This window comes from Limulus polyphemus, unplaced genomic scaffold (assembly GCF_000517525.1).
Source record: "Limulus polyphemus unplaced genomic scaffold, Limulus_polyphemus-2.1.2 Scaffold779, whole genome shotgun sequence".
Classification (NCBI taxonomy): Eukaryota; Metazoa; Arthropoda; class Merostomata; order Xiphosura; family Limulidae; genus Limulus; species Limulus polyphemus.
The window spans coordinates 197,642-221,254 of NW_013666389.1; the positions used below are offsets into that span (position 1 = coordinate 197,642).

General features: G+C 32.3%; 1 protein-coding gene across 4 annotated transcripts in view; it reads left to right on the top strand.

Annotated features, from left to right (window-relative positions):
* The first annotated feature begins 933 nt into the window (after positions 1 to 933).
* LOC106460484 (excitatory amino acid transporter 2-like) overlaps positions 934 to 23,613 on the top strand; it is a 42,705-nt gene continuing 20,025 nt past the window's right edge. Inside the window, exons 1-5 of one of the 4 annotated variants that reach the window (XM_013920185.2) lie at positions 934 to 1,121; positions 11,124 to 11,278; positions 18,011 to 18,209; positions 20,573 to 20,780; positions 22,527 to 22,714. In XM_013920185.2, the coding sequence (XP_013775639.1) occupies positions 11,177 to 11,278; positions 18,011 to 18,209; positions 20,573 to 20,780; positions 22,527 to 22,714 (697 nt within the window). In that variant the 5' untranslated portion in view covers positions 934 to 1,121; positions 11,124 to 11,176. Of the gene's footprint in view, positions 1,122 to 2,317; positions 2,341 to 2,491; positions 2,565 to 11,123; positions 11,279 to 15,283; positions 15,360 to 18,010; positions 18,210 to 20,572; positions 20,781 to 22,526; positions 22,715 to 23,613 lie in introns of those variants that run through there. The other 3 variants (XM_022387227.1, XM_022387226.1, XM_022387228.1) reach the window with 3 other exon arrangements.

A 23,613-nucleotide genomic window follows, 5' to 3' on the forward strand; every position in this document is an offset into this window, starting at 1 on the left:
TAGGTTGCCCAGTCAGTTGTATGAGTGTTTGTTTGTTATGAATTTCGCGCAAAGCTACACGAGGGCTATCTGCGCTAGCCGTCCCTAATCTAGCAGTGTAAGACTAGAGGGAAGGATGCTAGTCATCACCACCCACCGCCAACTCTTGGGCTACTCTTTTACCAACGAATAGTGGGATTGACCGTCACATTATTACGCCCCCACGGCTGAAAGGGCGAGCATGTTTGGTGTGACGGGGATTCGAACCCGCGACCCACAGATCGTGAAAACGTCTAGAAATGCCAAATCTAACTCACAGTAAGCTATGGGTGTTTTATTAAAACATGACAGTGAATTTATTCGTCTTATTACAATATAGTCGTGGATTAATTTTCCTACACACAATCGGTTTCCAGATGATTTGTTTAATAATTCTTGTGTGGTACTTTTCAAAAATAAAATAGAATGTTGCTTAAAAAAGTTTAATTGAAAAGAAAAATACAAACCAATTATTACCATAAAAATCTAAAAAAGTAGATATCCGATAAAATAATTAGTGCAATAAATATTAATAATAATATAAAATATTGAAGGCACAAGCAGTAAAGCATAGGTTTACTTATGTTTATTCATACAAACATATTTTAATGAAGACACTTTTTCTCTAACTACAACAGATTAGAGCTTACAGTAAACGTTTTATTAAATGTTCTCTGTGTGTAACCTGAACTTGAACATTTTAATATATATATATTTCGTTATATTTATTGTCATTTGAAGTGATATACGTTTCTGATTTTAATAGCGAGTCATGCCACATGAAGTATGAGAAGCAAGCAGCTAACCATCATGGTGAGGTTAGCGCGTTTTGTAGGGAACGAGGAAATCACGTGACTCGTTTAGTTCTGGGAGCTGTAACCGACGTTATTCAGTTGCGTCCATCTTAGAGAAGAAACGCGGTTACTGGTGGTGAGAGATTGGGCTGTGGTTTCTATGAGAGAGTAGGAACTTGTGAGAAAATATTCAAAAAGTATAAATTTGTCTCAGCTACGTTATTCGAAAACCTATCCATCAACAACAATAAGTGAACCCAATCCGTTTCTGTGAAGATTTTATGTCATAAAAACTCAAGGAGAATTAAGGTAAAACTTCGTTTAAGTAAAAGTATTATTAAAATTAAATTAGTTTGTAAAGTATAGCTTTTTATTTGCTCATTCTATAGCTTAAAAGCATAAACTTGTAAGGTTATTAAACTGTTCGGCTCACAAATAGTTGATTTAAAACTATAAAATATCCGATAAATGATTTTACAAACACTCGTCAATATAGGTTATGTCGACTTGTGTGTAGCACGTGCGAATCCGTCAACATTGAATAATTGAGACTTCTATGACTATAATTTTAGTAATAAACAAAGTTTTTTTAGAAGCCAAGAAAGCTACTTCGCAGAAGATGTCTTATTTGTAGGTTTATATAAAATACAAATTTGAAACATTTTCACTGTGTTCTACATTTTAAGATGGTGTTACATGCTTGTTTGCAGTCTTAATGAAATAACGTTTGTTACACACATGTAAGAAGTACTTCAAGTTAAAGCGTTATACAATAAAAGTTTGATTTTTTAAATGTGCTGATCGTTAAGGTTCACGATATAGTATACTAACAAACCATAGAGCCCAAGCTTTTTATGTATAAAAAATGTAAAGAAAATTTACGAGCACTTTTTACAACATATAATACACATTGTGTTTTACCTTCGTGTTCTGTTTTCGAAACTGTCCAAATCATAGTTTTCTAAATATTCTATCATTTAATTTCGACCTTATAATAAAGCAGTGCATGGGCTTTCGAGTAAAAAAGTTACCATATGTTATGTTGATATTCATATTCATCGTTGATGTTTCCTAGTGCCGAGTGTTAGCCGTGTAAACATCAATTAGTGGTTCTGTTTGTCTTCTTTTAAAGCGTACTTATGATAGTCGTTGCCCCTATATTTTGAAACTGAATATGCTAAAAAAAGGTTTGACAAATAGTGTTTTTTTTTAGTATTATTTGTAGATGTACGTGTAGTAAGTTGAAATTTGAAAAGAAAAACTTTTTTCCCGTCCTCTTAGACAAAAGAAAGCCCATTGTTTACAAAAAGTTATAGGAATAATTTTTCTATATTTTAGTTAATTACCTACGCTAATTGACCATATTAATCTTAATAAACTGATAAAATATTTACTCGCGTTACAGAACAATAAAAAGTAAATATACTACGTTGCTCGCCAGTAGGTACCTGTGGAGTTTTTGTTGTTATTAAGTAAATAGACTGCGTAGCTCGCCAGTAGGTACCGGTGGAGTTTTTGTTGTTATTAAGTAAGTAGACTGCGTAGCTCGCCAGTAGGTATCGGTGGAGTTTTTGTTGTTATTAAGTAAGTAGACTGCGTAGCTCGCCAGTAGGTATCGGTGGAGTTTTTGTTGTTATTAAGTAAGTAGGCTGCGTAGCTCGCCAGTAGGTACCGGTGGAGTTTTTGTTGTTATTAAGTAAGTAGACTGCGTAGCTCGCCAGTAGGTATCGGTGGAGTTTTTGTTGTTATTAAGTAAGTAGACTGCGTAGCTCGCCAGTAGGTACCGGTGGAGTTTCTGTTGTTATTAAGTAAATAACTTCAAGAGTTTGACTTTTAGAGAACATGTGATGAAAAAATTAAATCAGATAGTTTATTGGATGCATTGGAGAGAAGGTAACAACACCTCAGACAGTATAGCCGTTAAAATGGAATATAATGAAATAGATAACTTTACTTGAGACAGCTTGGTGGTTGGATAGCATAAAATGAAGAAAGTTTGTTTGTTAAAGAAAATCACATGAAGATATAACATCAGGGAGATGAAGTGCACAGAAAGAAAACGGTAGTTTCATACAGTTCATGGTTAAAGAATACAGATAGTATTGGATAACTTGAGGCAGTTCAGTAGTTAAAGAATACAGAAAGAAACAGCTACCTTCAGACAGTTCAGTAGTTAAAGAGAACATGGATAGAAGCAGATAACTTCGTACATTTCAATAATTAAGAAACACAGAAAAAAGCAGGTAAGTTCAGACAGTTTAGTGGCTTAAGAGCATGGAAAGAAACAAGTAACTTCAGACATTTCAGTAGCTAATAAACACAGAAAAAATCAGGTAATTGCAGATATTTCAGTAGTTAAATAACACAGAAAATAGCAGGTAACTTCAAACATTTTGATGATTAAAGAGCATGGAATGAAGCATATAACTTATAAAGTGTGATGTCTATAATATTGAATGAAACAAATAATTTCAAACAGCTTGGTGAGTAAGGAGAGTAAGATAAAACTAGAAACTTCAATTAGTTTTATAGCTAAAGATTTCAATATGAAAGTGATAAGTTCAGATACTCTTGTTGATTTAAAAACATAAAATAAAGAGGATAACTACTTTCTGTCTCAACTGTACTTATGGAAAAAGCTGTAGACATCGTGGTAAAGAAGTGGCATGAAACAGATGAGTTTAAAACAATATGTCGGTGAATGATCGTAGAATGAAACAGATGGGTTAAAACAATCTGTCGGTGAATTATCATAGAATGGAACAGATGAGTTAAAACAATCTGTCTGTGAATTATCATAGAATGGAACAGATGAGTTAAAACAATCTGTCGGTGAACGATCATAGAATGGAACAGATGAGTTAAACAATCTGTCGGTGAATGATCGTAGAATGGAACAGATGAGTTTAAAACAATATGTCGGTGAATGATCGTAGAATGAAACAGATGAGTTAAACAATCTGTCGGTGAATGATCGTAGAATGAAACAGATGGGTTAAAACAATCTGTCGGTGAATGATCGTAGAATGAAACAGATGGGTTAAAACAATTGGTCGGTGAATGATCATAGACTGAAACAGATGAGTTAAAATAGTTTTTTAGTGAGAGACCGTAGAAAGAAACGTTGCGTTAAAACAGTTTTTTGGGGAAAGATCATAGAATAGAATAGATGAGTTATAAGGATTTAAAAAGTTAAAAGCATAGAATGGGATGGTTGAGGTAATACTGCCCCTTAAGACTGGACAAATGTACAAGCTAAGGAAGCGCTGTTAAACACTTCTTATAACCTTCAAGTTAAGCACAAAACAAAAGTATGATTGCGCAATCTCTGAAAGTACACTTTCAGTCATGTACATCATATGTATAATTGATGCGGCAAACAAACTGTTTTAAAACTATAACTTTACTTAGGAATGATAACAACATGTGAAAATTGATACACATGATCTTTGAGACCATCCTCATAGTTTTAACAAAAACTTTCAGAAATTGTGACATCATACTTTTGTTTTGTGTTCAACTTGAAGGTTATAAGAAGTGCTTAAAGTGTTTTCTCAGCATGTAAATTTGCCCAGTTTTAAAAGTCAGTGCTACCTTAACTTCAGAGTACTTCATGATTAGAGACCATTTGATTACTAATCACAAAAAGTACTCGTTTTCATTATATAAAATACCAAATTAGTGTTTCAGTATTGTGAAAAGTTACATTTATCTGATTAATATTTGATGAAGTGTTGGATTTATTTTCATTAGATGTTTAACAAATTTTGGTGATTGTTGTTATAAAATGTAGATAAGACGCCGATGAAAATCTTTATTTTACATAAAGCTGTAAATATTTGTTTCTTAAATATAGTTACTTTAGAGTTAATATTCATTATGTGGTTCGAGTTAGTCACAGAGTTTACAGTTTAATTCTACAACAAAGTTGTAGTGTATTTTTTTAGATAGTAAGGTTGCATGTAGAATATAAAACATGTAAGGAACTGATGTCATTTCAGCCCCGAAATATTGGAGTATATACATCATCTTATATATATATATATATCGATGTTGGTTCTTGGTGTGTCTTTGAATTTAAAAGTAATTGTTTAGATAGCCGTCTTGAGAAACTAAACAGCAAAATAATTGTATTAACAGCTACTGCAGAATGAATAATCCGCTGACGCCCTTATTTCATTAAAAAATGTCATATTGAAATATCAAGGGTTACGTGTTATTTTGTGACTGTTCACACCAAGGTATTATTTGCGATTTGTACAGTTGCTTATTAAAATAGTTGACTGTAGAGATTCTTTGTTTTTGTTACCTAATGCAATACCTGAAGAGGCGAAAACTACTTATCACACTGCCATCTAACCGCAACTATAAGAGTTATACAAGTGGGTATACAAATTCTCAATTCAATTACGCCTCTCATGATCTTAATTATTGTTTAAATATATTACTTTAGGATTCATAATTATGTCAACGGTACTTTTGTAAATTTCGTTTATAAATTTTCCAGCATGTAACATATGATTTTTATTCGAAATTGAGCTTTACGATTTAGTGCACAAAAAGATGGAATTTTATGAACAGACCACAGGCATCACTGACATCCTTACATCCATCATAACATTTATCGGCTTCTACTTAGTGGACGAAGTTTGAAGTGTTGTTGAAATTGCTTTCCATATTCTATCTTCAGCTTCTGTAAAACTCAGAATACGAGGTTAAGAGTTAACAATATTTTCTCGTTACAAAAGATTAATAAAATATACTAAAGTGATATTTCCACGTGTTTCTAAATTGTGTTCATATCCACAAACTAAAGAAAAAATTTCTATACCATCAATTTTCGTAGTGTTATTCTAGAGGTGGTCAAATTTGAAAACTATCAAAAGCAGGAACAATGGTTCAATTTAGTTTTGTAAAAACATAATTCAAGCCATTCTTTTTAAACACACCTTTCGGTAAATTTAGCTCACAAAGAACGACGTGCGATTTTGCAAAGATTTGCCTTTGGAATATATTCCATACTCCCAGAATTAACTGTATATAGTAAAGAAACAATAATTTAAGTCAGTCTATTGAAATAATTACTCTGTATTTTTATGGTCAAATTTGAGAGTAGCTACATTTTGTTGCATTTTCACACCATTCTTTGGTCAAAATCTGTTGAATTTTTATATTGCATCCTCACGTCTTCTTGTGGTTACATGTTGCTGAAGTTTTCTATAGCATCCTCACATTTTCATTAGATGCTTGGAGCATGCTTTTATTGTCATATATGTATCCTTTGTAGTTCCTTTAACTTGCCTTAAGTTATTGACATCTTGATCTTTCTACTGTCATTGTTCAATTAGATTTTAAAATCTTGATATATTTTGGATGGAGGATGTTTCCATAAAATACATATAATACGATTGTTCATCAGTTCCACGAAACTTTCATTATAATGGCTGAATTAATAACTTCTAATGCTTTATTTTGTGTCTAGTTATTAATATTATTACTTATATAATAGGTTTGAATTTATTTGTCTGAGAGACTGGAATAAAGTGTAATGTTTTTAAACTTAGTACCAAACATATTGTTTAGTCCGTTAATTTATTCCATTTTTCAACAAATACTTGGGTGCATTGTATTGATTAAAAAAGCTAAATCTCCATGTACTATATTTTAAAACGTTTAAATAGATTTTATCGATTAACAACCTCTGCTGCTAACATTATTGTATATTATCTCTTTAACAAAACAACCATAGTTGTTCCACATCCATATTTATTTGATTCATAATTTTTAATGGTTGTGTTCAATTAAAACGATAGTAATACTTTAATTATTGGTGAAATTTCCATTGAAATCAAGTTAAATGTTCTGCTGATAAAAACTGCAATAAATCATGCTATTAGCTAACCAGATATTACATTACTTGATCAAAGTTCTTTATAATATACCGGCGATTACGTTACTTTATTAAAATTCTCTGTTAAAATACCAGAGATTGCATTAGTTGATTAGAGTTATCTGTGACATAGCAGAGATTACATTACGTGATTAAAGTTTTCTGAAATATACCAGAAATTACACTACTTGATTAAAGTTATCCGTGACATAGCAGAGATTACATTACGTGATTAAAATTTTCTGTTAATATTGCATAAGTTGTTCAAAGTTCTCTGCAAATACACAAGATATTACATTAGCTTCTGAAAGATCTCTGTTAATGAGACTGTTAGATATGCTGTGAACAGTTCAGATGCTGTGTGAATCGTTATAATTTTCATTTACATCAATTTATAGGTTGTGCTAACCAAACTGTAGTAATACATGGTATCTAGCGACTAAGTACTTTGAAAGTTTCTTCTTTAACTTGCTTCAAATTTTACGACAGTAAAGCATGATGATGAACAATCAAAAGCTACAGTAGTTGTTACAAAATTTTATTGATTCAACTGACCCGTTTTGCTGTTAACAATCTAGTACAACATTTTTAGATCAACAGATGCAATATTAATTGTTTGAAAGAATTACTAAAATTGGTTAAAATATTACCAATTAATCAAAAGCTACATAAATTGTTTGAAAGTCTCTCTCTTAACAACTCGACTCAAAACCTTTATTGGTAACAACCTAGTAAAGCACCCCCATCAGAAAATCAAAAGCGGTATTTATTGTTTGAAAGACTGATTTTTTTTAGCTGCAGCATATAATGGCTCTGAGTTTCTTTTTTCTTTTCAAGTACACACTTTTAGCTCATAATTGGTGGCTAATTATATAGCTATATAATTATAGCTATAATTATAGCTATAATTATATAGCTAATATCGTAGCTAATAATATAGCTAATAAAAAGGAAACAAAGGTCTCATACAATAATGTACTTTAATCCTGCCTAAATGAATTTCAAGTGCCGTGGCTATTGAGGATTCCCTCTTGTTTATTGATGAAAATGTACCTATATTGTTGTTTCCAAATTATTTGTATACTATTTATAAGATTATTTTATATTTGTAATTTCGAATTATCAAGCATTATAAACTGTCAGTTGAAAAAATGGACCAGTTAATAATGCTCTTAAGTATAATGGGTAACAACACGATTTTAAGGATTCATAATGTGTTAGTAATAGAAGTATATATCCGAAAAGACATTAGATGCCACTTTAATCATTTTTTTTTCATTAACTCATATTCCCTTTTTTTTCCACAGTAAATCGATGTTTGTTGTGTGAATGGGGACGAGTCAGATGAAGGAGTAAAAAGTTTAATACTTGTGGGTTTTAGATTCGTTTCACAGTTACCATAATAAAAAAATGTCTGTCACTGACGTCATCATTGATGCTCATATATATATATTTATATGGTCTGTTTTCCTCTGCTTATAGTGTCTAGATAGCAAATCATAATCTGGAATTTAAACAGATGTTGCATTAGCAGCCAAATATTACAGTCTCCTAGCAAGAAATGTGGAGTTTAATTAATTTTAAAGGAGTTAATTGGTCGTTGATCTGTGTCTGAATCAAAAATAAAATGAGGAAATGTTACGATTATTAAAATATAATTCTCAATTTTGATGCTGAGAAGCTTAAGTCTTCTTATATTTTCAAATCCTTGGCAAATGATATATTTTGAACATATAATTGTAAGCATATAGCATGAATTTGTATATAGCATATAGGATGAAAATAGATTGTGATAAAAGTTTGATTAGCTTTAGGTGGACTTATTTTATTATAATATCCACATTTCCAGGGCAGAAGCTTCTCCATGTGGTGTAGGAGGACAAATATTAGCATTATTTTGAGAGCTAAGTTTAAATGATTGTCGAAACTCCCAGCAGTTTCAATTGTGTGGCGCTACATGCACAAAAGACTGCATGTTGAGAGACCTTTAGAGCTTTTTTTTTACGCAATCAATCTATACGTGTTTGTTGGTTTTACTATTTTGTTACTTGGAGTGGTCCTTCTAGTTAGAATGATTTCACAAAGCTATTTTACTCTTTTAAAACCACATAGTCTGCATCCTGAGAAACAAGATGAAATTAAAACACTTTGAGAAAAAAAAATCTACATTTCTTATCTAACTGTTGTTATTGAAGAATTATATATAACGTTTCACTTTTAGCCTGACATATACATTTAGATAGAATTAAACATACTCAAGATTATTGGAATTATATTTTCTCATCTCTAATGAAACTAAGAAACCCAATATTTAGGTCTTTTTCCAATTTTTCGAAAGTAATGCAAACATTTCACAAATTTATTTTGCACTAAACAGAATAAAAAGTATATGTTCCAAAATAATATTAAACATGACTGATACCATTAGTCGATAACTTTTAATCTAATTGTTGCATTCTACTGCTCTCCGATTGGTTCACTAGGAACCCGCTTCTTTCTTATCATGTTTCTCGTCGTGCGATCTAATTTCCGGATGTTTGGTGTAACATGTTGTTGAAGCGATAGCACTTACAGGAAGAAGAGAAACACTGTCAAACATGTGTATTCAATGTAAACATTACAGAGATGTAACCGACGCTTATTACGTCCCCCATTTAACCTGCCGTGGAATATTTTGAAACGTGGCGATAGCTCATCTCGTTTTTTCTTTCGGCGAAACCCACTTACAATTCACAGCGACATCTAATTTTCCGGTTTCGTGAATTTTAAGGTACAATGCGTTCAGGCATTATTCAAGCAATCGAAGAACTATGAAATATAACGACTGGATTATTCTGGTTTGGTAAAGTCACGGAATGTATTTATTTTTAGACACTACTTAGTGCTGTGAAATCTTTAGTGTTTTATATAAAACATATTTTCTAGAAACGGTAAGACTTGGAATAATTCTTAATTTCGCGAGCGGAGTGAAGAGGAACAGTTTCTGAGCGCCCCTGATTAAATCAAAATTACTGTCAAGATATTTGTAAGAGTTTTACTGAAGCCCAGTTAATCCTCTTTCATCTGAAAAAAAAGGCAGAAGGTTTTTTTTTTGTTAAATACGCTTTTTGTAACAATTGTTGTGTTTAATGTTATATTACAATAAAACAATGTCAATCCTTTCGTGTTTAGTCACATTCTTTAAAGAAACAGAGTATCATAAAGTTAAATAGGATTAACTGACACCGACGAAAAGTACAGAGGTTAAATTTTAGAAATAACTTTAAATATTCAATCTTCCGCAAAAGCAAATTATAGGAATGTCTCAACTTTGTTTAAATTGGAGATTGGTGTAGTGTGAGTTTTACAAAACTAAACGAATAGTCTATATACTAAAAATTACTAAGATTAGGAATTTTATCTTGTGCGCTTACAGCCTCCTTTTTCCGATATTAGTAATCTCACAAAACATTAACAAATCCCTTTATCTGAACATTAACAAATCCCTTTTATTTTATAAATGATGAGCGTAACACTAGTAAGAGCCTCAAGTTTTTGTTAGAACCGTGTTTAGTATGCTATTCACAAACTTTGTTTATCTTGTATCGTAATTCCATATTGATTTAAAATATTTAATTCAATTATTTGATATGTTCCTTAAGGCTAATGAAAGGCAACAAAGTTCTGATTTTAAAGTGTTGTAATGGAGAGGATGAAATTTTGTTTCGACAATCATCTTGCTGTTCACTAACATGTGTCTTTGTGTAAATGAACAAACTAGTCACATTCATAACGAAACAATAGGCTGGAAACACGATAAGTACGATATTTGTTGTGAATTTTCCTCCACAAATATTTTGTACCATATAAACAGTATCAGTCATATGCTTCGAAGATATAAAAAACGGTTGCATTTAAAAATGTTTTAGCATTTAGGCCTTCATGTTTTAAAAACTCACTTTGAAAGTTAAGTACAGCAAACATTCTGGGTTAAGAGAAAATGAGTTAATGCGGTACGTTTCACTGAGTTAACATCAAACAAACAGGTAATGTTCTGTTGTAAATGTAACACATAAAATTCTTCTCTCTTAATCCTGAATTTTAGCTGTCAGTTTGTTGCAAAGGACATCTCTTTTACCTAAAACCATCGTTTTGTTCTTCTAAAACATAGCACAATGAGATCATAGTAACTATTGAACTACAAATGACCCCCGAAGTATGGTTCTTCCTTAGCTATTATTTTTAGCTAATTATTTCACAGCGGAACTGTGCTTAGTTTAATACTGTCTTAAACAAAGTTTCGCTGCGAACAGTTACACTAAATGGTAAATAATAAGTGTAAGTTGTTAAAAACAAACTGGTAATAGGATATGTAAATCTTTCTAAATAATATTTCAGATTTGACTTTCTGCTAATTATTTAATTCTGTCATTCCTACAAAGAAGCCGTGAAGTAGTCGACCAAATTTCTTAATTCATCTGGAGAATTCACCATCATGGCGGAACAGAGATCCCCCGAGATAAATGCAAAAACTCCAATGCTGCATGACTCCAACATAATCCGAATGACTGAGTCACGGAGTTCCTGTGGTAAAAAAGTAAGACCTTTTGCAACATTGTTTTTGTTTTCTTGGTTTTAAAACTTAGCTACACTGTTGAATAAAATTATAACAACGTTTATCACAAGAGTGTTTATTGTTCAAATTGATAAGAAACAAACCTTAATTGTATGTGTATGCATTCTAATGAACTATTGCTATGAAAATTAATATTCTCTCATTACGTGTAAGCTATGATGGACAAAATAAAGTCAAAAGTAAAATTCACGTTCCTGAATTAAAGTTTTTGTTTCTAGAAAAAATACATGAGTGTTAGAATGTTTGTTTTTTGTTTTTAATAGAAAAAGCTATACACTGGGCTAGCTAAGCTGTAGCCACCGCAGGGAACGAGCCCAGAATTTTACCGTTCAATACTCTCAAGCTTATTGCTCATTAACCGAGGAGTGTTAGAAAAAAGTATCAAGTACTCTTTAGTTATTAATGTAATTCCTTTACTTACACCAACATTGGTTCATCTTGCTAGTGTTAAATAGTGGAAACAGGATTATCAAGGTTTGTAGTCAAGGCGTATGGTATATAAGCTAATAATAGGTATAAAAACTTCTTTTTGAATACAAGTTCTGAACTTATATTTTCTGACAACACTCCAAGACATTTGCAACAAGAGAACCACGAAGAGATACAGGAAACATGGTAACTTCAATGTATTTTTATACTGCTGCTATATTTAGCGCAAATGAGTTGTCTGAGCTCTTCTTAAAGAACTAGTGAGTCCTATTCTCTCATATAATTTGAAGACTTTATTGCCATCACTGCTACTCATATACATAAATAATTAAATATATATTTTATTATTGTTATGACATATATCCCAACGTAATTTGAATTATTCATTTTTGTTGTATATCACCACGGAATTTCTGTAAGATCTTTAGAACATATTAAGTATTCATTTTTCAACGAGATATTTCCATGAAATGAGAAGATACACCAACAGTTTGAGCGCTTTTGAAGAGTGTTCATTTCTTTATCTTCTGGATATAAATCTTCCTTAGAAAGCCTTAACGACTGTTACGTTGTTTTTTGGGTGGACTTAGAATGGAAAATGTGAATTACAGTATAGATGATAGTTTTTATTTTTGTGGGTTGTTTTTAACATACTTACATAAAAAACTTCGTTTCCAAAAGTATCAGTATTTAATTCTTCTTGGCTAAGCACAAAGCTACACAATAGACTATCTGTGTTGTGCCCATCACGGGTATCAAAACAAATTTCCTTGCGTTCTAATCTTTCAGAATTACCGCTGAGCCACTAGGGACATTATTTTGTGATTCCCAGCACACTTTCAACGAGAATATATATATATATAATTCCTAAGTTTACGTATGCTATTCTTTAGCATTTGGACTAAGTCACAGCATAGTACTTGTGTGTTTAGACTTTCTACTTTTCAAATAGTTAATTTTTATCTGCCTGAGATAGGGTTTTGCGTTTGATATGATATTGCAAAATTTGTATGTTATAGATTTTTTAGATTAAATAAATTTCAAATGATCCAACCTATTCTTCGTTTGATAAAATCATAACACTAATATTTTAATGGATAATGTCTCCATTTTAATAACTAAGTGATTCTTAAGTAACATGTTTTTTTCTTTTTACAGTTACGAATATTTACTTTGTTATGTAATCAAAAAGTGTTCAGTCACATTTCTGGATCCACTACTAACTTTGCTTTAATAACTTTTCTCTTATCAATAATTTTATCATACATTCACTATCTAAAAAAGAAGAGAAATAAAATGGTGCGTTGTGTATCTTAGTTATCATTTCCCTAAAGGCTATATGTTTAACACTTAGAATTAAACTGGGTATGTATAATAGTGCAACCTAATACCAAAGAATCAATGGGTTTGTAACTTTACACGTGATTGGTAGAGTGCTAATTCTTTTGTGCATATCTTGTTGGAAAAACAAACAGCTTAACGTCCCCGTAGAACATTTTAATCATCGGAATTGCTTGTTCACTGATCTCATAAAGTAGTCCAAACAAGCTTTAAGCTGCGGATCATGTATGCATAGTGAATTTCTTTTGTATTGGATATCTTTGTCTTTAAACCCGTTGTGAGAATGTTGGTCTTTCTTGTAGAGTCATTACTAATCAAACATGAGACGAAACCGTTCTCCTTGTGTTATTGGTGCATTAAACTTGACTCTTCTGACCTATCTTTGACAGTAAATCGGTGTTTAGCCCGAATATCAAGGTTTATTAGCCAGCCCTTACAGTAGAGAAATAAATAATAGGTTTTAAGTCTTTCATGCGACAAGTTCTGAGGATATATTGTTCTTAACGTAAAGGTGTTAAACTTAAACAAGCAATATTTATAACACATGCTATTGTTTCGTACGCTGTAAAGCTTGGATAATATTAAACAATATACTAGGTTTTCAAAAGTATACTTAAATAATAATAACGATAAACCTGTTTTTGAAACATACATGCTTGCGAGCCTCTTTCGTAAAACGTAAGGTGTAGTGTAGCTTGTTAGACAATAGACTTTACAAACAAGTTACAAGAGTAATTTATTAGCCCTAAAAATAGATACATGCAAGCCTAATATTACTACAAATAACTAAGATCTTATAACAAATTGTTAAAGAAAGAAGTTTAAATAACAGAAGATAGTTCAGGTAATTATAGTAGGTTCCTGATTTTAGTTTCTGATCTTGAATTGTCTTAATTATTAAAAATCACACACACACAAATCACTAAAACTTTCTTATTCAAATGTTTCTGCGGGAAAAGTTTGTTTTACTTTACGATTATGCCAAAATTAACATGGAATACAATGATATGATTGTTACTGCAATAAGAATGCTGAAGTTGTATGATTTAAATACCTTCCGACAATAAAAGTTCTATTTTTTTACTTATGACAAGCTGAAGGCCCGTTGTATGACGGGAAGAAAAGATTAATTTGTCTTTCTCAAAAATATATCTAAATAAATGTTTTATGAACATGTTTTCTAAAAATTAATTATAATCTAATAACAATATATGTATGGAGAATGACTATACTATTTCTGGTACTTCACGAAAACAACATTTTTTATGTATATTTGGTCATCTCCTTTAATTATTGCTTGATTACCATTTTGACTTCTGTATATTTTTAAGTTATGTTCAAATGTTCTTCTTGGTAAATCCTTATATATTGAAACATGTGAAAAACGGATTCTTAAAGACATATTCCAATTTGTTCAACTGCATTACCCTGTAAATTATTAATTGTGATGGTAAAGGCAGTGAATTATATTATGAATTTCTGACTCTTCTCTTTGGACTGCCTTACTAGTTTTGGCTTTGTCAGCCTGCTGAGCTGAAGAAGTGTCTTTTAATTTGGGCATTTTCAAAATTGAGATGTGCTGCGAGTAAAACATACGGGTTATTATAGAGTTGTAGCTGAGGGTTCCGATTGGACAAAACTTGGTGATGTTGCATCAGTGTGTCTCCTTGACAACCAAGCAAGGTTAATGGGAAATTTCAGCCATTGATTATGATATTTGTGCACCAGCAATACAAAGCGTGGGGTGCGCATATACCCGATTCGATTTTATTACTCATCACGGTCTCTACCAACCTATCCTCAAATCTAATTACATGCCCAAAGTAGCCAATCGTCTGTTTTATATATATATGACTGGAAGAATTAAAAAAAAAAGACAAACTTGCTAGTCGCGGCAGAAAGCGCTATCGTTTCGTGCAAGTTGTGTGTCGATCTGTACCGCAATGGCCGATATCTCGACTGACAGACAACTTTTTGTCTTTATATAGTAGACTGTCCCAAAATGAACGTAAAATACAACATTATGATTGGTATTCCTTAAAATAAGCTGTAGCTGTGTGATTCAAAAATCAGAGGTTTCACTAGGCACTGGAACACGGGGCCCGTTCCCCCATTCTATTTGATAACGCCCCAAATCCTTAGTTGGTGTCTTGAAAATTCAGAATTGAAAATCATGATCGATATCATACTGAAACGCCGGAAATTCCCTCGCCTATGGGCCAAAGCCCTGAATCTTTTAGATATCTGGCAACGCTTCTGAAAACATCTATCAGTAAGTGTTTTCAATGTTTGTGAAAAACGTTTGTTTCACATCATTCATAAGTTTTATGGAGTAAAGCACAAAAAATATCAAACTTACAGCTTAATAATCGCCCGTGTGAAGAATTAGAGACAGTTGATTTTATTCAGTGTCAAAACAGTTTTTTTTCGTATAACAATATATAGAATTTGTTTCAATAATGTTAATAAATATGAACAACAGCTGACTTGTACAATTATACGCTATTATTGTTAAGTTACAGTGAACATTAACAATCTATTAGTTCACTTTAGAGTTTTTGTTCTAAGCGCAAAGCTACTCAGTAGCTATCTGCATTGTGCTAACCACAGTAATCGAACAATGGATTTTAGCGTTATAAACGCTCAAGCTTACCGTTGAACTACGTGGGGAACTTTACAGTAGATTGACTGGTCAAGCTCTAGCACAATAATTACAACCTATGGTTCCATGAAACTCCGGGGTTCTGCGAAAGGTCATCAGGGGTACTCCATACATATAGCAGATAATGACTTTTGTTGTATTTTCTTTCAACTATTGAGTGTTAACCCGTCAGGGATCAAATTTATTTTCAAAAATCGCGAGTTAGTTGATATTCAGCATAATATTTTTGTACGTTTCTTCACAATTGTATTAACAATACTGTTACGAACTTGGTTACTTTCATCTAAGCTAGGCTTTAAGAGTGGGTTAAGGGTTGAGGTTTCATGGCTTCGTAAAGTTTGAAAACTACCGTACTAGACTAACCTGTAGCAGGCACGGATTCTATTCAGTTAGACTCAATGTTAAAAACTACCAGCAAATTTCAGAATATAAATTGGTATGCTGTTATTCATGTGTTACCTATACGTTAACAGTATGCCAGTTGATTTTACAATGAAGGCTGGTATTATTATTGTATTGGACTAAATGTTAAAATACCAACTGGTTTCTGAATAGACATTGGTATGATGTTATAGATTGAATGTTAACAAGATTCTTGTTGTTTTCAAAGTACAGATTGATATACTGTTATTAGAGAATTGGTTTCTAAGCCTACTTTATTAACAGTTTTACATCGGATAAATGACACAATACATTTCAGTTAAAGATATGTAGACGATTTCTTTTTGGCAGGTTGGCTTTAACGTTTAAAACCCCCCAGTGGCGCAACGGTATGTCTGCGGACTTACAACGCTAGAAACCGGGTTTCGACACCCGTGGTGGGCAGAGCACAGATAGCCCTTGTGTAGCTTTGTGCATAACAAAAAGACAAACAAACAAATTTAACGTTTAAAGCAGTTATATTCCACATTAATTTATATGATTAAAAATATATTGCGTGAAATCACTCGAGCTAGAAGTTGATTTAAAAGCATGAAATTTTAACAATAATTTATTATGTTTGATAAAAAATTTAATTTTTATTTTAGATTTAAAAATTCATTATTGAACTTAATTACTCTTCTCTTCCGTGACTTTTTATTATAAATGTGTTTTAGAGGATCTGTTTTTTTTATGATAAATGTGTTTTAGAGGATCTATTTTTTCCATGAGTACTTTCAATGTTATTGTTTAAGTAACAAGTAAGGCAGTTTTTTTTATTTGCTTATTAATAGAGTGATTGCCGTTGATAACATGGGACGTAAGCACTTTACGAGAGTTTGTGGGGAATTGACAATTTTCTGAAAAATAAACGGTGCGTTTAAACATAAAATCTTACTTTTCTCAATGTTGGATGTGACCAAAACAGCCTTTGAGAACCAAATGGTCCCTTGTCCGAATGTTATGCACAGTTAAAACTAATGATCCTACAAAAAGTACATTTTGAGGAAGTCACACAAAAAAATTAAAGAAGTTATAGTAACGTCCCTCACAGGAGAATTTTGATTCAGCCCACCTATTTTATACCTTCTTTTTTAAATTACTAACTATCAAACACCTTGTTAGAAGTTCTGGTATGTTTTAGTGTTGGTTGGTCAATCATTTGTTTCACTACAGGCCAATAACATTCAGTGACCGTGGTCAAAGGGCCGGGTAAATAATATCATACTTCCCTAACCACTTCTCTAGCACTGTCAGTCGATTCTATTAATCACCAGATTTGACATCTACAAGACACAATAGGGCCCAATTAAGTCACAACACAGTAACGAAATTATAATTTCGAACACACGTATTAAAATAGTGCAGAAATACCGTTAACGTGAATGATTGTCTTAATCACCGTATATGATCAATTATAACATGAATAGGATCTCCACAGGACTTAATAGTCCTAAATTCAGTCACAATACAGCAAAAGGTATGATATTAATCATACAGAATTTTTATTGCACGGTATGCTTCACCAAAGACGACAGTTAAGTTTGACTGCTACGATAGCCAGACTTACATATAATCAGGTACCAAATATATAATGGATAATGTAATGATAACCATTAACGATATAATAGTCAGGGACTCAGTACACAACTAATTTAAAACATAATTAATTGAATTCCTGATGAAGAACATACATCTTTTTCTTTAACAAAATTTCAGAAGATGGACTTCTGAGCTAGTGTTAGAGATAATATATTTTATATCTTTCCCGCACTTCCTGTTACTTGGTTATGTTAATATGATATTTATGGCCGATAAGTAAGAATCCATTATTTTTCTAGTTTTGTGAATGGATCAAGACGAACCTGCTTCTAGTTTTGACAGTGCTCGGCGTGTTTTTGGGTATTTCCATTGGTTTTCTGGCCAGATTCGGCGAATATGGTGAAGATGCTATCATGCTTGTTTCTTTTCCCGGTGATATCCTGATGAGGATGTTGAAGATGCTGATTCTGCCACTGATAATATCCTCCATGATATCAGGTAAGTACTTTTGTTTGTTTTAGTACAAAGCTACTCTTCAGATTATTTGCGTTCTTTCCACCAAGTGGAATCGAACCTCGGATTTTAGTGATGCAAAGATGTAAACTTACCACTGGGGACCAGGTAGTAGAAACACAATGCGTGAAACATTTAAACAACGAGTCTAATTCCTGTATAATATTTCCAGAAAAAAATAAATATATATAATTAATGTACACACGTCGTTTGTGTAATAAAAATGTAGAAATTCTGCAGCATGCGGTCTCAGTGTCGGTGTGATACTGAAAATCAAATGGTCCTTAATTTTGTTTGTTTGTAATTAATTATAAAGCTGCACAATGGGCTACCTGTACTCTGCGTACCATGGGTATCGAAACCCGGTTCCTAGCGTTGTAAGTCACTTTGAATTCTTATGTGCAACTTCTCACACCTATCTATATTTACATTTCTCCTGCAATTGATCTATGGGTATTTCTATCTACCTTGCATGTTACAAGTGACTTCAATCTAATTAAACATAGCACAGTTACATAGTTATAACTATTAAACACCTGGGTTCAGTAAAAAATAAAGAAAAGCATGATTAGCACTACGGTAGTTATTATTAATACCACTGTTGGCAGTGAATGTTTTAAACAACTGGATTCTTAGAAACCAGAAATTTAAGTTTAAACTCAGTTGGAACGGGTTAAATCTTGAAGCATATAGTATGTATTTTTTATTCTGTTCATTTTTTGTTCCTCCCTTCCTCGCAATTCATTTTTAAGGCCTTTGTATCATTTGATCTTCTATAAACTTATTGTAAGTGGAGGTGGTAATTGTATTATCTTCTGTGAGAACTTACAACAATTTGGAGCATATAAAGAGATACACATATATAGTATACCTATTTGAACTTCTTCTTAAATATTTGCATATTAAATTTAGAGAATTCAAAATAAAGCGCGATTTTCAATTAGAAGTCTAGCATTTTTAGTGTTATGTAGAAACAGCCACAAAAACTGAAATACTGCTAATACCTAACCTAAACTTTCTTTTAATTTCTAAAAATATTACTGTACTAATTCAGATGTTTATTAAAATTCCAAGTTTATAAAATTTATTTGTTACTTAGGACAAAAATACTGTACCAGTAACAGGTTGTATTTTAGAGTGTAAATGCCAGACACAAACAAAACTAGGTATATTTATGAGCATCGGAGAGCTTAATTTTACAAAGAAAGTAGAAAAAAAAAACATTCTTATTGAAATGAAAATATATCTGAATAGAAAGACATATTTTAATTATGTAAAAATAGGATATTTCCAAAACTGTACAAGAATACTTTCATCTTAAATTATACTTTTTAAGAAGTCAATTCATTGGCCCGGCATGGCCAGGTGGTTAAACCACTCGACTCGCAACCTGAGGGTCGCGGGTTCAAATCCCTGTCACACCAAACATACTCGACCTTTCAGCAGTGGGAGCGTTATAATGTGACGGGCAATCCCACTATTCATTGGTAAAAGAGTAGCCCAAGAGTTGGCGGTGGGTGGTGATGGGTAGTCTTACAATGCTAAATTAGGGACGGCTAGCGCAGATAGCCCTTGCGCGAAATTCAAAAACAAGAAGTCAATTCAATTATTTTACAACTTGATATATCACAGTTTTCAATAGGAATAAATACAAATGCGCAAGTCAGTAAAAAAAAAAAGAATGCATACATAAAACAGTAAAATATATCCAACCAACAAAACATATGGAGGTTATGTTTATGATGGGTATATAAGTAGATTTATAAATGTAAACACAAAAATATGTTAGTGATTTTACACATTTAGCCACCATGTGCGAAGTTGTTAGACTGATAACATGGCAGTCAGGATTATTCATCAACTATATAACAATCACAAATAGTACATGTAACTATCTAATTTATGACACTGGGAATGGAATGAGCAACCACTAAATATATAACACTCATAACAAAAACAAATCTTCCTGTGAAACAAATATATGTAACCGTTTAATATATATTATAGCCTGACTGGTACATGTAACCACAAAATACATATAGCAAATATAAAATATACGCTTAATCATCCATCATATGATAGCCAGGCCGATACATTCAACCACCAAATATTTGTTCAGACTGATATACGCGTATCTATAATATACATGATCTTTAAACTAATACTTATAACCATTGAATATATGAAACCCAATATATTATATAATACGCATAACTTTCACTAAAATTATAAAATAGACAAGATAAGCAACCTAGGTACATGTGCTTAACCTCTTCTGGTATTCTCCTTGCCTAAACGTTTAAGTTTTGGGTTATGGCAACTATACGAAGTGGTTGACTTATCTTTAGGCCTCGCTCAGCTGGATCCGATGTCTAGTGGAAGGATGGGTTCTAGGGCTCTTTGCTACTACTTTACCACTACCATGTTGGCTGCAATGCTAGGAATCATTCTAGTGATAGCTATCCATCCTGGTGACCCATCCATCAAAAAAGAAATCGAAACCGATTCTGAGGATAAGAATGTCTATACTTTGGACGCTTTCTTGGACCTCATAAGGTATGAGCATACTTATTGTTACTATTCATTTACGTCATGATACAATGATTATAAGAGTAAAAACCTAGACTGTAAATTTAAGATATTAACATGTGTGTATATTTACTACTTTAGGAGAACAATATAAGTCTAGTACTCTAAATTTGAGCATTCATGAGTACCGATACTAAAATGAAATTATAACAAATTTCTTTAAATTTGTTGAAAGAAATGATTTTTGATCCCAAAGAAAGTATTATTACATTTTAGCACCAATTTGTCAACCTTCAGTTTCCCTCAAGATTTATTACAAGTTTAAAACTAAGACAACCGATACAATATCGCACCTATTCGGGGTATAGTCCGTATAACACAGAATACGATGCTAGGTTCGTGACATTTTATTTGAGAAGGGGAGGGAGTTGTGTATTGGGAGTTGCCTTGTGTGATTTAAATCTACGAAACTCTTTTGTATCATTTTTAGTGCAATGAAGTGTAATATTATGAATCATTAGGGCTTTTATGCCTTCAGAAAAAAGAAGACAAAAATTACAGTTAAATAAAACGGTGCTTAACATGCTATTGGCTACAGATAAAAAAAATCGTAATTTTAAATGTAAAGAGCTGTGGGCTTGAGTGACCTTATTTGCCCCTAATAAGTTTTAAATTCTAATTCCGTTCATATGCGAGGTAGACAGAGCACTTTACTTTAGTAGACACTTCTCCTTTTACTATCTCCACTATGTAATAGTTCGCACCTCAGTTTTATATGCCTGACTTTAATGCACAAAACATTTTGTTTTTGGTCTTGTTGTCCGACTAATATTTAAATTTATTATATTCATTTTATAAATTCTGATGAGTGGTTTTAAAACACGATGTTCATTTATGTCGTTATTGCATTATTTTTATGCCAGGAACGTAAAATTGTCATTATTATCCAATAAACTGTTTAGTGCGGTCAAAAGATGAGTGGTCAGCGTGATTGTAACTTAACAATAACAGATATTTTCACAACACGTGTGATGGTAAGATTTCGCCCATTTCAATTTATTTTAGTCAGTCCTATAATGATGCATGTATATACTATAGGAGATACCGTCAGTTGCAGATGATCAGTCCTTTAATGATGCATGTATATATTGTAGGGGATACGGTCAATTGCAGATGGTCAGTCCTATAATGACACATGTATATATTGTAGGAGATACCGTCAGTTGCAGATGGTCAGTCCTATAATGATGCATGTATATATTGTAGGGGATACCGTCAGTTGCAGATGGTCAGTCCTATAATGATGCATGTATATATTGTAGGGGATACCGTCAGTTGCAGATGGTCAATCCTTTAATGATGCATGTATATATTGTAGGGGATACGGTCAGTTGCAGATGGTCAATCTTTTAATGATGCATGTATATATTGTAGGGGATACGGTCAGTTGCAGATGGTCAGTCCTATAATGATGCATGTATATATTGTAGGGGATACCGTCAGTTGCAGATGGTCAATCTTTTAATGATGCATGTATATACTATAGGAGATACCGTCAGTCACAGATAATTGGATCAATTAAAAAATAAATAAATTATAGAAACAGTTGGGATTAAATAGGGTTTCACTTATTGTTCTGCTTGACTTTTGGGTTTGTATTTTGCATATTATCAGTTTTTCTTAGGCTCTGTTTTTTTTGTCATGCTTCTAGAATAGAAAAATATATTTTGCAGGTTAATACGATTAACTAATTCTATTTTTTGTTTATTTTAGAAACATGTTTCCCGAAAATCTTCTTCAGGCCTGCTTCCAACAGGTTGAGACAACATATCGTAAGGCAAAGGCTAAGCCTAGCTTTGTACGGCCTGACGTGAACGTGACTAACATGACTGTCGTTGAAAATATTACGCAGTCCTTCCAGGAGAGAGAGCTCGCTTACAAAGACGGGACTAATGTACTGGGTATGTTAAGAAGAAAAGTTATGATAAAACACATTGACTTCCAATTCCAATATATTTTAGGAGGTTTTCTGTTTCATGCACCAAATTTCTCCAAATTTTAATTTATATTTCTAAAATCAGTATTAAAAACTACATTCAAAAGTATATATTTCTTTCTACTTGAATGAGGTGCATGAAACAGAAAAGATCCATATTTTATGTTACTTACATTTTGGTTCTAAAGGCTTACCCATCATCCCATTCCAATGTTTCTGATGTAAGTCTAAAGGCTTATAATTCTGAAAACTGAGTAGACACAGTAAAGCTTTGTGTAGCTTTGTGCTTAAATAACAAACTTAATGTTTATTCATTGCTTCATAAAAAACAGCAAATACCAATTAAAATTATTAGGGCAGAGTATTCATAATTAACAAACAAAGGTAAAATGGACAGCAATTGCCTAGTACTAGTACAGCGTGACACTTGGGGAGAGTCTTGGTGGACAAACACAAAAATATCACTCTGACCTAGGCAGTTACTGCCCATTTCATCTTTTCTTGTTCACTAACTAAATAAAATGTTTACTTTACCTGTTTCTTGCTTGAATTGTTTATCTTATCTTTGGTATTTTAAGGGTACTGTTACGTATTGCAATTTCAAATAGCCTAAACTGAGTTAAATTGTAATTTAGATTTAGTAGTTAAATAAATGCTGATATATCTCCAATTTATCATATTTGCCAACAAGATTGATAAACACAGTTGATACACGTTGGTTATATTTATAGGCGAGTGGAGAGTTTCTCGAAATTTCAGTATACTTAATAATACTGACGCTAAGGATGGCGTTTACGTACAGACATATTGTTGATTCTTACACTCGAGAATCTTCTACAACTTTAGAGAATAGGCGGGAGTTTT